The 17246-nt window shown below is 34.1% G+C and overlaps 1 protein-coding gene across 5 annotated transcripts in view; it reads right to left on the reverse strand.

Annotated features, from left to right (window-relative positions):
- The window catches only part of Wrn (WRN RecQ like helicase), a 133627-nt gene that overhangs the window by 40092 nt on the left and 76289 nt on the right, over positions 1–17246 (reverse strand). For all 5 annotated transcript variants that reach the window (XM_070016230.1, XM_070016229.1, XM_070016227.1 and 2 more), the window contains 3 exons: positions 10126–10313; positions 6899–7073; positions 3140–3321 (listed from right to left, as the gene is read on the reverse strand). In XM_070016230.1, coding sequence (XP_069872331.1) covers positions 3140–3321; positions 6899–7073; positions 10126–10313 — 545 coding nt within the window. The remainder of the gene's footprint in view (positions 1–3139; positions 3322–6898; positions 7074–10125; positions 10314–17246) is intronic.

Raw genomic sequence — 17246 nt, forward strand, 5'->3', positions numbered from 1 at the left:
AACACCAGTAAAAGTGGAGCTGTACAAATGATAGAATATCAACCTTGAGTGAACAAAATTAAGGGACAGAGTCCCTTAGTTCAGAAAATCACTACGATTTCAGACAATTAATCAATCGTAATGAACTAGATCTCCCCTTTATACAGATATTTTATTTTTGTATGCTTTTTTAAATTTAATTTTATTGTCAAGATGATATGCAGAGGGGTTACAGTTGCATTCATAAGGCAATGAGTACATTTCTTGTCAAACATTGTTACCCTCTCCTTCATTTTTGTCCCAATTTTCCATCACCCACCTCTTTCCCCCCTCCCACGTTGTAAAGTTCATTTCCAACATATTGTTTGTGAATATCACTGTGCACTGGTTTGCTCTTTGTCCTTTATTCTTTTGTTGTTCCCTTCCCTTTCCCAAATCAGATTAATGTATGTACAAGACATAGGGCACCAAACTCAAATATAGTCACAACAGGGGATAAAACAAAAGGGGTAAAAAAAATGAAAGAAAAAGTTATAACTTCACACAGCCCATTAAAGACAACAAAGAGAAAACTCATGTTTCTATATCTTGGAGTTCATTTCAATTAGAATCATTTTATATGATCATATTGTGAGCCTCTGCTAGGACTATACTAGACATATACTAATTATTACAAATGAGCGAAACCACGGAGCCTATGTTTCTTTGGGTCTGGCTTACTTCACTTAATATGATTGTTTGCAAGTCTTTCCATTTTCTTACCAATAGTGATGTCATTCTTTCTGATGGAAGCATAGAATTCCACTGTTATTTAAGTATTTTAAAAGGAAAATAATTGGAAAGCAATTTAACAATAGAATTGTTTAGTAAATCAATTTTGAGTTCAAGCCAAATTACCATGCACACGCGCGCGCACATACAAAGTGCTGCTATAATTCATCCCAATTATTTGATACTATAACTCATCAAATATTATGAGATTGTGTATTACAAGAATTTCCAAAATAGGTTAGCATATCTTTCCAAAGAGAAATAAAAGTATAGGTAGAATAATGTCATATCTTGTAACAAAACAGTAATTTAATGTAAGTGAAAATTCTGTACCTCACCAAAATTGAGCTTACTAATTAAAGTTTGACTGTGTAACATTTTGTTCAAAATACTTGTGCACACTTCTCAAGGAGTTCTGGAAAGTCAAAATGCACAAATGATCTCATAATCAGAAATATCTGTCATTAAATAGACCAATCATCATGTATGCACTAGTTCCTAGGTTAACCATTTTTCTCCTTCTTCCAGGTTCAAGTGTAAAGAGCCAGCATAGATTTAGTATGGATTTTCTGGCACCACTGTCTGAGTAAACTGCTTTGATTTTCTATTAAATCCAATGTGATAATCACTTAATATATCTTTTTTTCTTCTTTGGTCGGTCATGGGGCCTGAACTCTGGGCCTGGGCGCTGTCCCTGAGCTCTGCAGCTCAAGGCTAGCACTCTACCACTAGAGCCACATCTTCACATCTGGCCTTTTCTGCTTATGAGGTGCTGAGGAATCGAATCCAGGGCCTCATGCATGTGAGGCAAGCACTCTTACCACTGAGCCATCTTCCCAGCCCTTAATATGTCTTTTAAGATCCAGATAAACCAAATTTGTATCTAATGATGAACCTATAAGGTTATGATACAAAACACAATCTATAAATTTTGAGGAACTTTAGCACAATGCACACAAAAACTGGTGGCAATCAACTTATATTTAATATATTCCAACTTTAATAGTAACATACACAGCTTTATTCTTTCCCAGTGATTTGAAATTAATTCACAAAAGGCTTCATATAGACACTACTATCAAAAGTATTGTTCTCTATAAAACGATGGCCTTATTGGTTGTATGTTATAATTCAAAATCTATTTTGAAATTATAAATTTATAGTAAACTTTTTACCTAGCGAGCCATTATTCTTCTTAGAGGTCAACTAAGGATTCACTTCTTCAAGGAAGCCTTCCCTGACTTTTTAATTGCAAATGCAAGTGCCATTATATATGTTCTTTTTTATAGTATTTAACACATAGAACCTATTAAATGGCACCTTTTTTTAAAAAAAAAAAAAAAGCTCTTGATTCTTGAAATTTTCACATGGAAAAAGAGAACAGGGAAAGAAAACCTATGTATCCGTAGATGTATGATTTTCTAATTAAGATTCATCTTTCCATTACACTCCAAAATCCTGTAACACTGAGACATGTGCCCTGTCTCTTTTTGTCATTGAATTTCGAACATATCACACAGTTCTTAGAATGTACTGGACTAAGGAAACAACGATGAATGAATATGCAAAACAATATTAGATACTTTCACTCATCATTTTAATAAAATGAATTAATATGTCCATGGAATACCTCAATTTGTTCACTTACAAAGAAGCATATTTTGAAGCACTCAATAGTTACTCTGTAGGATTTTTCCCCCTAAGAATCCCTTTATTACATAAAGAGATAAAGTGATAATCCTGGCATACAATGGTTGCATCTAATACACTGAACACATTGAAATTCTTTTCTTGTATTATTCCCTAAAAATACAGTATAACAACTATTTACATACTATTTATTTTATAATAAGCACTATAACAAGGTCAAGATGACTTCAAGTATATGGGAGGATATACATAGATTATAAATAAGTATTGTACCATTTTATATTATGATTTGAATATCCTTGGGTTTTTGCAAGATGAACTTTGCCTTTCCAATATAAGCTCATAGAATTTAAGGGCCAAGAAAATATTTATTTCATAGTTACATAATAGTTTCCCTGGATTTAAACAGTACATAGTAACACTTTCATGGCAATCTATCAGTACAGTGCAATATAAATGCTATACAAAGTAACAATGACTGAAAAAGATGAGAAGATGGGAAGAAAAAAAATGTGTCTAATTAGAGTCCTGACTTAATTAATTTCCTACTCTACCTGAGGCATGGCTGTTAAGTCATCTCTTCTATGAAGCAACACTTACTACAAATGTTCATAAATGGCCTCTGTTGCTTTTTGGTTTTGGTGGTTTGGTTTGTTTGGGGGAGGGGCTTTACATATATTTCTTGGAAAGACAGAAAGAAATCTGCAAGGTAAAAGTAATAACCTTAAATAAAGTTTACCTAGTTACATTAAAGTCTGCTGGAGTCCAGAGTAAGTGACAAGAACTTTGAAGTCCATCGCGGCCTGCTCTACCAATTTCCTGGTAATAGGATTCCATTTCCTTAGGAGCACCATAATGAATGACTCTGCGAATGTCAGCTTTATTAATGCCCAGTCCAAAAGCTATAGTAGCTATGACACACTGAGAATAAATAACAGTACAATTTGACATATTTAACAGTTCTTAAACTTGTTACGAAAACAGAATTCATTCATTAAAGTCCCTGAAATAAAACTAAATTTAATATTTCAATGAATCACCTATAGTTGGAAAGACTATCTGCTTAGTTTACAGATTAAAGACCAGAAACTAAAAGATTTCTGTTCACCCTCTATAAGAAGTAGCAAATAAACTGGTCTCCCTAACACTTGTGAATATAAGATACATACAGGCTCTTACAATATCTATTATATTCAATAAAACTTTTGCATTATTCTAAGTTCTAAATGCCTTTACCTGGATTCAAGAATATTATTATTAAATCACCCTAAGATGGAAGTTTCTCACTAAAGACAGCAGAAACATAAATTAACCTTTGCATCTTTACTAAATGTATACGAACTTATTAAGATAGACAGATAGGGGCTGGGAAGTTGGCTCAGTGGTAGAGTGCTTGCCTTGCATGCCTGAGGTCCTGGGTTCAATTCCTCAGCAGCACATAAGTAAAAAAAAAAAGCCAGAAGTGGTGCTGTGGCTCAAGTGGTAGAGCACTAGCCTTGAGCTGAAGAGCTGAGGGACAGCGCCCAGGCCCAGAGTTCAGGCCCCACGACCGGACCCAAAAAAAAAAAAAAAAAAAAAAAAAAGATAGACAGAATCACTTGATTGGGGAAAGTTGCAGAAAAAATTGGTGATAAGAATACAGGAAATTAAACAGTGTCTTTCAAAGTATGAAAAATTAGAAATACAAAAAGATAACCATGAAAAATAACCGTAATATACTTCTTGGAATAAAGATAAACATTTTGAGTAAAAATTGTAATTTTTTTTTAACCAGAATTATGATATAAAGTTGGGAAGAAAAGTGGGTTTGAAATGCATGGACAAGGAAAGGAAGGAAAGTGGGAAGCATATGAGAGGGAAGCAGAGTGAGAAATCAATACATACGCAGAAAACTAACAAGCAAAGAATTCAGTATTCACAGTATAAGCAACTAAGGCAAGATGCAGCAGTAAAACCAAAAATTCATCTAAAAAGATCTGAAAGTGGGAAATAAGAAGGCATGAGGGGCTGATGGTTTTCTTTGAAAACATGACAGAACTACTTGTATGTGTAACTGCTAAAAATTCAAGTGCTATTTTGAAAAAAAGACGTGCTAAAGATGGATTGGGAGAAGGAAAAGGAGACAGAAAAAGAAAAAGATATAAGAAAAAGAAGGCAGAAGAAAGAAAATCATGGGAAGGGTAAGAGACAAATCAATACAGGAATGAATATGGTAAATACATGATTAGGGCAAAGATTAGGCAACTTGCTATATTTAAAAATTATTAAATCAGAATGAAAAGGGATTAGTATAAATGAAAGAAATCCCCTATACAAAAGAAAAGGTTAATGAGCAGCACAATAATTCTAATTTTAATCATATTATTTTCATATGAAATCAGCAATCTACCAACTCTATTCTCTAAATATCTCTATACGCTTTTAGACATAAAAAATAAAATAAAATGAATTATTTACAACAGTAACATTAATCTAGGAAAGAAACTTACATCACCTTGAAAGAGCAAATAAAAATACAAAGACACAAAACTAAGTCAAGATTAAGGGTAAGCACAGAAAAAAATGCATACCTATACCCAAATATGGTTAGATTTCATTATAATGATAGTAAAGAAAAAAAACTATAAAACAGAAAGGACCAAGACTCTAACCATCAAAAGAACTTGTCACTGGTGGCTCCAACTGTAATCCTAGCTACTCAAGGGAGTGATAAACGAATAGTGATTTGAAGAAGAAAGTCCATGAGACTCTTCAATTAACCAGCAAAAAGCCAGAAGTAAGGTGTGGTTCAAATGGTAGACCACCAGCTTCAAGCAAAAAACCCAAGCAAGAGCTTGAGGCCCTGAGTTCAAGCCCCAGTAAAGGCACCAAAAAAAAAAAAAAAAAACAACAAAATAGGCTGCAGTAATCTAAGATATTAAGAGCTATGGTAGTCACATCAATTCTACTTTTAGATCCACCAAAACTATGTCTATTATAAGAAGACAGGAGATGAATAATTTCATACATTTGTGCATTCAGTAGTCACTCAATAAATGGTCAATGAAAGTAATCCTAGGCCAGGCTAGTATCAATAGATGATTTAGTTTCATAATTGTGAGAGTTTGAGGACTATCAATGAAAATATGCAGCCTCGGGCTAGGAAGTTGGCTCAGTGGTAGAGCGCTTGCCTTGCATGCCTGAGGCCCTGGGTTCGATTCCTCAGCACCACATAAACAAAAAGAAAAAGGCTGGAAGTGGCGCTGTGGCTCAAGTGGTAGAGTGCTAGCCTTGAGCTGAAGAGCTGAGGGACAGCGCCCAGGCCCAGAGTTCAGGCCCCACGACCGGACCCAAAAAAAAAAAAAGAAAATGTGCAGCTTCTAAAGTATTTATAACAAAGAATAACTATAAGGGATTACCTGTTAAAACACCTGAAGCCATAGTAGAGGACAACAATCCATACTAATTTATTAATCTTCATTATGTGGACAAAAATTTGAGACATTCTGTCATAGAAAGGGATATATACAGTATGTATATGTGTGTGTGTGTGTGCATGTGTGTGCGCACATTTATGTGCTTATATATGCATATACACATATGTACCTTCTAGAAATTAAGATATAATGAAAGCTCTTGCAACAGATTTTTAAGCCATATTTCAAAACAATCAAAGCTATAATGAAGCTAGCAAATCAGATGAATTAAACAAAAGAAATATGGATATAATTTATACTCTTTCAGTGCTTAGAGAGATATTTTAATCTAAATGAATACTGTAACTAGTAATAACTTAGAAGAAATCATTACTCTGTTAAACTGGCATAAAGATTAATCATTAAAATTCACCAGTAATGACTAACAAGTTTTACTGACAGTTTTCAAGTCACTGAAACAATATAGTGAAAAGATACAATAATTTGGATAAAACTTCTAAACAGCTGTCCCTATCTGTGGAAATAAGGGGAAAACTCTGCAAGAAGGGGAAGTTTCCAATAGCCTGGTCAACCACCCCCCCTTTCAATTTTTTTCCTATAAGTCTCTAATAGGAATTTGTCACTGTCTTGTTAGTCATATTTTGTGTTACATTTACTCTTCAATTTCTCTCCTTCTAATTACTATAACATCTTAGAATCACCTGACCCCAGTAGGACCTCTATAGCACAATGTCTTTGAATTTGCTGGTCCTTCTTGTAGTTCCATAACCAGTTTTCTTGTTCTCAACACCTAGAAGCCAGGTGAATTTAACAAACCCATGTTCAGGCTCTACTCAACTACCTTTGCCAGGAAAGACCATTCCCATTATGAACTGTACCTTACCAGAAATAATGTTTCTCTATATACAAAACCAATAGTAATTCATCAACACTAGTCTGTAATCATGTATTCATACATGTTATTTTCTACAGTATATAGATTTCCTTTAGTGGAGGAACCACATTATATTCAACACAAAAAAATATTACTCAATAAATATTTGGTAACTAAGTATTTGAGAAATATTTGATGATCCTCGCACCTGAATTTCATCTCTCATGAACTTATGATGAATATCCTTCCTTGTTTTGAAATCCATGCCTGCATGGTATGTTCCACAGGCTAACTTCAGTTTTCTAAGTTCAGCAGTAATTTGTTCTGTCATTTTTCTGGAAGGACAATAGATGATAGTTGGACCTTCAAATTCCCAGGCAGAACTATGGGGGGAAAAAGAACAAAACGCAAACATGTATTATATATATATATATATATATATATGCTTTAGATCAGTTTGGTTTTCTGAGAAGATATAAAGTTTGAATTAAGAACTTCAGGTTTGTTAAGCATGGCTCTATCCATGTCTTATGTGGCTTGCTTGGGCACTCTATCACTTCAGCCACGTCTCCAGCTCTGCTTTTTTGCCAGTTATTTTAGATGCAGTCTCACAGACTTTCTGCCTGGGTTTGCTTCAAACCACAATCCTGAATATCTGGGCCTCATAAACAACTAGGATTACTGATGTGAGCTACTGGTACCCAGCTGTTCTGCTTATTTTTAAGAAGTGTGTCTCATGAACTTTTCACTCAAGACAGGCCCCTAACCACAATCCTCATGCTCTCAGCCTGCCACCTAGCTAGGATTACAGGCATAAATCTAACTCACTTTGGGTTTTTTTTTGTTTTGTTTTGTTTTTGTTGGTCATAGGGATTGAACTCTGGGCCTGAACGCTGTCCCCCAGCTCTGCAGCTCAAAGCTAGCGCTCTACCATTTGAGCCACTGCGTCATTTCCAGTTTTCTGAGTGGTTTATTGGAAATAAGAGTCTCACGGACTTTCCTGCGGACTTTGAACCGCGATCCTCATATCTCAGCCACTGGCACCTGGCTTCACTTTGGATTTTATCTACTAATTTCCCTTTCTATTTTCTAAGGACTAAAAGAATAAAACATATAAGAAACTACACTTTAACTACATGAAAATCTAAAACACGGTGAATCAAATGAGGAAATGAATTTTGTTACCAAATAACTCAGTATTGGTTCAAATTAAAATTAATATAAAAACAAATTTATTTGATAAGAAAATTTGATTTTTTTGAGAAAATCTGATTTTTAAAACAAAACTAATGATATAAATACTTTTTGGAAATTAACACACTAGATTAAAATTTAGTCTTGACTTCCTAAGAATTAAGTGAATAGTTATCTAAGAATCTGCATAAAATTAGTTTCAAATATTCTTACTTACCTGCTCTATAAGCATAAAGTTGAGTTTCTTTTTTTAATTACTAAAACAAAAAATGTCATTACTTTTAAGATTACTTTTATAGCTCATATAAGTACTTACTAATAATCTTGAGAAATTTGATTCTAGAAAATATTTGTTAGAATGTCTACTGCAGAAAATTGTTCTTAAGTTACAAAAAACATAAACAATGGTTTTCATACATTTATTTAATATCTCCATATATCTGTCTATATGAATACATTCATTCATGCTGACAGAATGTGAAAATACTGTATTTAGATCCATTAAAAGGTATTTTAAATTTTAAATTCAAGTGCCCTTTGATTCAATCCCAATTTTAGGAATCTTAAAAATACACCTGCAAATCTAACAAAAGATACATAAATAAAATTATCCAAGGAAAAAACATATATAAGAACTAATCTGATTGTGATGACATACACATGTAACCCTGGCCTTTGAAGGAGACAATGAATTTGAAGCCATCCTCGGCTACAAATGAGGCCTTATCTCAAGAAAAAATAAAATAAGAATAAAGGCCACTAGAAGAACTAGACCATTAAGTATATATTCATTACACACTTGTTTTTCTGATTATATTACAACTAAGTTAGAAGAAGTCCTACATTTACATTTATTAAGGGCTTCCTTTAACCTGGGATTCATCTTTTCTTAATTTTATACCTTTCTAGAAGAGTAAAACACTAATGATGATCTCAAAATTGTTTGCCAAGGAATTTTTACATTTATATTGGAAGGAAAAACATTTTAACATGAAAACTAAAGAACACATTTCAGAAAGTGAAACTCTAAGCTTTATGCTTATCAGACAAAGAAATACTTAGTAAAGTTTTTAGCATACATAAAAAATTCATTCAACAAAAAAAGTTCAGCCCAGCACTAGGCTCAAGCCTATAATCCTTGCTACTCAGGAAGCTGAGATCTAAGGATCTGTTCAAAGCCAGCTGGAAAGTCCTTGAGACTCTTATCTCCAATAAATCACCAGAAAACTGGAAGTGGCACTGTGTCTCAAGTGATAGAGCACTTGCCTTAAGCTGCAGAGCTCAAGGATAGCACCCAAGCCCAGAGTTCAAGCCCTACTACTGACCAAAAATAAAAAACCTGCAAAGTTCTAGTAACAGTTCCTTCAACAGTAAAATGAAAATAATACCTAAGAGTTACAAGGATTTAAATAGTTTAGTTGTAATTAAATGCATAGGACAGTCCTTGGGACATGAAAAGCTCCAACATGTTTATAGAATGACTTTAAGGGTTTGTTTTTTGGTTTTTTTTAGAAGCACTGGGATTTGAACTAAGGACTTCAAGTGTGTCTTGTTGTTTTATCACTTTGGCCACACAACAAGCCCAAGGATGACCTTTTTGAAACCTAAAATTGAAGGTAGTAGTATAATTAGTAAAGCAGAACTCAAATGAAAGGCTGAAATTATTAATATTATTATTTTCCAGTACTGAGCTTTAAGGGCCTTGTGCTTTCTAAGCTGACAATTTACCACTGAACCACAGCTTACAGCTGGTACATAGTTAAGCAACAACACAGAATGTGCTTCAAAAATAGGCTTTTTCACTAGGCGCCAGTGGCTTACACCTGTAATCCTAGCTAATCAGGAGACTGAGATCTGAGGATCACAGTTCACAGCCAGCCCAGCCAGTAAAGTCCGTGAAACTCTTATCCCTAATAAACCACCGGAAAACTGGAAGTGGCACTGTGATTCAGTGGTAGAGCGCTAGCCTTGAGCTGAAGAGCTCAGGGATAGCGCCCAGTCCCAGAGGTCAAGCCCCAGAACCGACAAAAAAAAAAACTTTTTCCTTAGTCACTGAATTAATCATCTAATAACACACTTTCCTCAGTCACTGAATTAATCATCTAATAATACAAACACATTTGCCTGAAACCAAAGATAAAATTTAAAATATATTCAACATGTATAAAGGAAAAACCAAAAAAATAATGTAGTTCTTAAAAAAGAAAAGTTACCAAAATCTATCAACCATGAAATCCTTACCTTGTCTTTTTTACAAGAAATGGCTTCAAATCCTGAAGGATATTCCCTGTTTTTCGTCCCACTTCTAAATATAGATTTGGTCGATCAAAACCAGTACAAGTAATCCGTGGGTTTTTCAGGTTTAAACAACGTACTATGTCTTCTCGAATTGAAGAACTGGCAGTAGCTGTGAGTGCAACTACTGGAACCTAAATGAAGTAAAATTAATTTTTAACCAAGAGACTGTTAAAACTACAGGAGGTTCCATATCAAAAATAAAAACCTTAAAACTTTTTTTTCTTTGTGGTGATAGTGATCTGAGAATCACAGTTCAAAGCCAGACAAAGCAGGAAGGTCCAAGAGACTTATGTCTCCAATAAACTATTCAGAAATAACCAGAAATAGCACTGTGGCTCAAGTAGTAAAGCATTAGCCTTGAACATAGAGAACCCAGGCCAGAGTTAAAGCCCCAGGACTAGGAAAAAATAAAAGAATAAAAGAAACTAAATATATGAAGTTTCCCATGTCAGTTATCTTGTCCTAAATAAATTAAGCCTACTTACTAGCTACATAGCTTACTTTAAAATTACATGTGCAAGAATGCTGATATAAACACGGGATAAATTATATGTGATTTTTAATACTCTCTAATTCCGAAGTTACAAATTTCAATTCACTGAAAATCTAACAATATAAAGCGCCTTATCTTTTTTATTTCTGTGTATACGTGTGTGTTATTATTTTGGCTTGTGGGTTTTCAGATCTTGAAGTAAAGATCCTAATTACCTAAATACAGTTTTATTAATCACTGGCATTCTATGTACAATTATATATAAATAGCAGGTAATATTAGTTAATTCCTTAAGTAATAAATTTAGATTCTAGTTTCAGACTAGCAAAACATTAACTAGATATGCAGCCAAAGGACAGAGCAGAAAAAAGATCATAAAGTATTACAGAAATCTGATAAGATGCCTTCTATGGAACTAAATTTCACATTTTAGTCCTTATTATAAGCAGTTGTACTTAACTATGCTAACAGTTCATAATCAAAAAATGGAGTAACAATGTTAAAATTAAGTCATGAGTAATCTTCAAGTTAATCTTTAATCATGAACTGTTCCAATGCCAAGAACACAACTTTTTTTTAAATAACTACTGGAAAATCAGGCACTGGTGGCTTACATCTATAGTCTTAGCTACTCCGGAGGATAAGATCTGAGGATCATGGTTCAAAGCCAGTTCAGACAGCAAAGTCCAAGACGCTTATCACCAATAAACTTCTCAGAAAAAGCCAGAAGTGGTACTATGGCTCAAGTGGTAGAGTGCTAGCCTTGAGTATAAAAAGGCTCAGGGACAGCACCTAGGCTCAGAGTTCAAGCCCTAGACCTAACAAAAAAAACAAAAACAAAAACAAAACTGTTGGAGCTAGAGGCTGGTGACTCCTATCTGTAATCTTACTCAGGCTAGATCCTAAATATGTGATCCAAAGTCCATTAAGAAAAGTCTGCAAAACTCTAATTCCAAAGCAACAAGGAAAGAGCAGAGCAGGAGGCATAGAAAATGGTTAGAACATCAGCAGAGAATGCAAACTGAGCAATCCTGAGGCTCTGAGTTCAAGTCCTAGTGCCATCTCTCTCCTCTCCTCTTCTCTCTCTCTCTCTCTCTCTCTCTTTCTCTCTCTCTCTCTCTCTCTCTCTCTCTCATTCACACACACACACACACACACACACACACACACACACACACACATACGAATACTTTCTGGCCCATTAGATGCTAGAATTAATATATTCATAAAATTGTTCAGATATACATACCTCATAAACAAGCTTAAGTAATTATATGTAGGTGAAAATTTATGTGCAATTGGCAATTTGTAAAGAAGCAATTATAGTGCTTCTTCCAAAAAATTATAACAAGATACAATTAGTGGGGACAGGGAGGGTATGTTGAGTGTGATAAAAATATATTACATGTATGAATATATTATAATAAAACATGTAATTTTCTATCAATAATATACACAATTAAAGAATGTAATAAAAATTCCTACAATAAAAACATATTTAGCTGGGTGAAAATGTCTCACACCTGTAATCCTAGCTAGCCAAGAAGCTTAGATCTGAGGATCGTAGTTCAAAGCCAACCCAGCAAGGAAAGTTTGTGAGACTCTTGTCTCTAATTAACTACCAAAATACCAGAAGTGGCACTTTGGCTCAAAGTGGTAGAGTGCTATCCTTGTGTGAAAAAGTTCAGGGACAGTGCCCAGGCCCTGAGTTAGGTCAAGACCCATGACCAACCAAAAAAGAAAAAGAAAGAAAAATTATGTTTAGACAAAATGAGTACGGTGCAAACACAGATTGATTTTTGTGAAACTTAGAAAAATAAATCTAACTTTTAGTGACACATACAAAAGAAGATATCCAGAAATGGAAATGAGGTTTGTTTTGTTGCTATTTTTGTTTTCTTTTCTTTTAGTCTTCTTTGTTTATTTGTCTCTCTTTGGGAGGGGGAAGCACAGAAATTGAGGACAAAGCATGAACAAATCCAGCAAGTGACACTGAAGACACAATGTTAAAAATGAAATATATCGCTTGGGTGGGTAGAAAAAATTGGTAGAGAACAAGGGAAGGGTTGACACTGTCCAAATAGAAATGAACTTTTTAACTGACTTATTTAACTATAACTCCTTTAGGCATCACCTTTATAATAACAATTTTAAAAAATTAAATGATAAAAAAGCACAGATAAGGGGCTGAGGATTTAGCTTAGTGGCAGAGTACATGACTAGTATGTCTGAAGTAATGAGTATGACAGCCAGCACCAAATACAGGTAACACAAAGCAACTAACAACTGGTTCAGTTTGAATATAGAGAATAAATCATTGAATACATCAGACAACTAACAAGCCAATTGACAAATAGTCTTCAACTAAGTAAAACCCAACAAATAAATACAGAAAATGTGAGAAAGTAGGGGAAACAACTACTCTAGATAATAACCATCATACAGCAAAGGACAAGAATGACAGCAAAGTAGAGGATATTATATCTACTGAGCTCAAAAGACTGTTGCTAAGAATATATATTCTATGAAATGAATGAGGACCTTTACAAAGCAACTACACAAACAGAAAAATACACAAAGAAATAAAGAAAAATACATTAAGAAATAAAGAAATAAATCAACAAGAACAGAGATAAAACACTGAATGAATTCCAAGTGAATACAAAATAGTTGAATGAGCTCAAAGAGAATACAGCTAAACGTCTAAGAAACCAAAGGAGGCACAGATAAATTAATGAAGTAAGTTAGTCAATGCAAGATATTAAAAAAGAAACAAATGCAGCAGTGGTACCTACTAGCCACTATGCTGAAAATGAACTGTACTATACAACTTGTGAGTAGGGACAGGAGGGAAAATCTGAGAGAGAACACAGAAGGGAATGACACTGTCCAAAAAGAAATGTACCCATTACAAAAGAAAATGAAGAAATTAAATGAAAAAGGATTTCAGTAAAGAAATAGAAAACTTGAACAATAAACAAACTGAAGGCCAAAGATGACAAATAAAGCACAAATCCTTTCCAAAAGAGTAGAAGATATGGAAGTCAGAACATAGTAGAAATCAAAGGGAAAAATATGATAATATGCAAAATTTCCATTAAAAGATCAAATTTACATCATTTCAGGAAAGAAAACAAAAGATGCCAAAGGCACTGGAAATTTGACAGAGTAAAAGAGAAAGAAAAAGTCCAGCCAGGTTCAAGCAGCTTTTAAAACACCCAGTAGACCAGACCAGAAAAGAACCCTATCCAAACATATTGTATTTAAGAAGTCAAACACAGGGAACAAATAAAGAATACTAGAATTTGCAAAAGAGAGAAGAATAACAGTAGATTTCTCAACAGAAACCATGCAAACAAGGAGGACTTCAAATGATATATTTCATAAACTAAAAGTAAATGATTGCCAACCCAGAATACTATCCTGTGAAGCTTTCATTCCTAACTGAAGAGCAAATAAAAATATTCCATAATAAAAACTAAAACAGAAGAAACTCAAAAAAGATTCACAAAAGATCACCATAAGCATGAAAAAGTGGAGAAAACATATTCATGTAGATGAACAGATAGGAACAGGAAGAAATATGAAATTAAAATTGTGGGTAGAAATAGTAGGAAATACTACCTATCTCTCAATTCTGAAACATAGTATCAATGGACTCTGTTCTCTATTCAAAAGATAGAATGGCAAGCTGGATAAAAAGGCAAGACCCAGCTGGGCCCAGTAACTCACGCCTATAATCCTGGCTATTTAGGAGGCTGAGATCTGAGGATCACAGTTGGAAGCCAGCCAGTCAAAAAAGTCCATGGGATTCTTATCTGTAATTAACCACCAGAGAACCAGTGGCGCTATGGCTCAAAGTGGTAGAGCCTATGGCTCAAAGTGGTAGAGCGTTAACCTTGAATAAAAAGAAAAAAAAGCTCAGGGACAGCACCTAGGCACTGAGTTCAAGTCCCATGACCAACAACAAAAAGGCAAGATGTAACCTTTTGTTGAATACAAAAACAAAAAACCACAAATACCACCTTGGGGTAAAAGAGTGAAGAAGCATTTTCTAAGGATACATATCCCAAAAGTAGGCAGGAGTAGTTATGCTCAGATATAGGAAAACATATTATAAACCAAAATTAGAAGAGTGAAAGATACTTCCTATTAATAACAGAAACTCTCAAATCAAACTGATATAAAAATTCTTAGTAACTACTGTGAAATAAATCAAACTCAGAGAGAAAGGGTGCATGTTTTCTGGCATGTAGAATTAAGGCTTAAAATATAAACATATATAAAAACAAACAAATGAAAAGGGGAAATATGCAGTCAAGAATCCAATATATATCCTTCAAAATTAAGAGGAATAAGGGAAGGGGGTGGGTATGGGAGAGACAGGTGAGAATGTTGAAAGGGATGGCACTGATATTGTATTCATAAGCTTTGTTAAATGGAAACTCCTTCAAACGACTACCTACAAATGATTTTTACAAAAAATACATATACAATAACATATGTACATATACACAAACTAACTAAAGTTTGGTATATTCAAGGTTGCATTTCCATGGTGAATGGTGACTCTTGTGAATAATTAACAGACAGTTTAACAAAATGAACACAAGAAAGTTGAGACATGTCTTACCTATATGAGATGGAACTTAAGGGTAGGAGAATGGATAATAGAGAGTAATGGTGTACAAATACAGTCATAATACTTAATGTACACAGTAAAAATAAAATTAGAAGATCTATGGGGATAGGACCAAAGAGCTGATAGGAGAATAATGGAAGGAGAGACTGGTCAAGACACACTGTATACATATACAGACGTGTTAAGTTCAATAAGAAAATTTATTTTTACAATACTATTTTTCAAAAAAGTAACACAATACTGAAACAAATTAACTTGATTCAGATTACTTCGCTTCAAATCTTGCCTTTACCACTTACTAGATGATGAAAAGAGCTGTTTAACTCTCTAAGCTGCCGTTTCCTCCTCTATAAATTGGCTGTAATAACAGCATCAATCTAAGGAAGTCACTGGAAATATTAAATGAGACAAAGCATCAATATAGGAAATGTGCTGAATATAATGTGTAGCATATAGTAAGCACTCAGTTTTAATTATTGCTAATTGAAACAGTAATAGTGTTAACAATTAATACTAACATTAATAATTAAAATTGCTGCTGGAACTACTTAAAAGATAGTACAAAAACTTCTGAGACATAGGCACTACTCAGATTTGTCAATAACTTTGGTAAAAATGTTGTGGTCTGAGCTACGTGATTTGTTAGGTCCCTTGAATTAAAATTTTTCATTTTGCTTAGAAATTCCCTTCAATGGTAAATTGCCAGTGAAAATCACATTTAATTCATTCTTTTGCATATACAACATTCTAGAAAATCACAAGAATGTGGGACACATCTATAATCCCAGCACATAGAAGGTTGGGCCAGAAAGACTAGATGGATGTTCTAAGCCAACCTAAGCTAGACAGCAAGCTTCAAAAAAAGGAATAACAAAAAAAAGAATGTTGCTCCTGACACTAAAAGACAGAATAAAGAAATGGAATACTTACAGAAACAATAAATGTTCACTTCAAAAATAAATTAAGCCTATCTTTTAAACTTTGTGGTATAACAAAAACTTAGAAACAAGGAGCCAGACACCATTGGCTTACACCTATAATCCTAGCTGCTCAGGAGGCTGAGATCTGAGGATCACAGTTCAAAGCCAGCCAGGGTAAAAAAGTCCATGAGACTCTTGTCTCAATAAACTACACAAAGAGAAAGCAGGAAGGAGAGTTCTGGGCTCAAGTGGTAGAGTGCTAACCTTGAGCAAAAAAAACCCAGGGAAAGTATCCAGTCCTTATTTTCAAACTTTAGGACATGCACAAAAAAGAAATTTAGAGATAGGAATGAAGCTTAAAATAACATAGGCAGATTATGTGAAGGATGACTATCTATACATATGTATATCCATCATGCTCTGACCACTTGTAATCAATCACAGCATAATTACTAGTAGTCTAAAACTGTTTAGTAACTGGTTGGATGTTAAATTACACTACCATCTAGTTGCAAGCCTACATTTCTTTGATAATAGGAATCAATTTTTGTATAAGATATGAATATTTTGAGTTTGCAAAATTAAGGTTGATCTTAATCCTGTATTTTAGTAGTACACACTTAAAGGCTGAGAGAACAACTATTCTATCTGATGCAAAATTTAGGACATGCTGCTTCCTCTCTTTTCTCTAAAATACACATAATTTATGCATTGATTCCCTCTTTCTAAATGGGTAGGGAGAAAGCAATAGCAAGAACCATTTTTCTTGGACCTCACAGTTTCTCCTGTTTGAATATGATGAATTGCCTCTAGGTTTACAATAGCTGTTCATAATAATGTAACTGGAATTAGAGCCACTACACCAAAAACAGTGAGAAAAAAATGATAGTCCTACAACCACTAGGTGGCATATCTCATCACTTAGCCAACAGAGGATTCTTCAGCACAACGTGTGTGTGTGTGTGTGTGTCTGTGTGTGTGTGTGTGTGTGTGTGTCTGTGTGTGTCTG

This window comes from Dipodomys merriami, unplaced genomic scaffold (assembly GCF_024711535.1).
Source record: "Dipodomys merriami isolate MVZ:Mamm:240054 unplaced genomic scaffold, mDipMer1.0.p SCAF_12, whole genome shotgun sequence".
NCBI classification, from domain to species: domain Eukaryota; kingdom Metazoa; phylum Chordata; class Mammalia; order Rodentia; family Heteromyidae; genus Dipodomys; species Dipodomys merriami.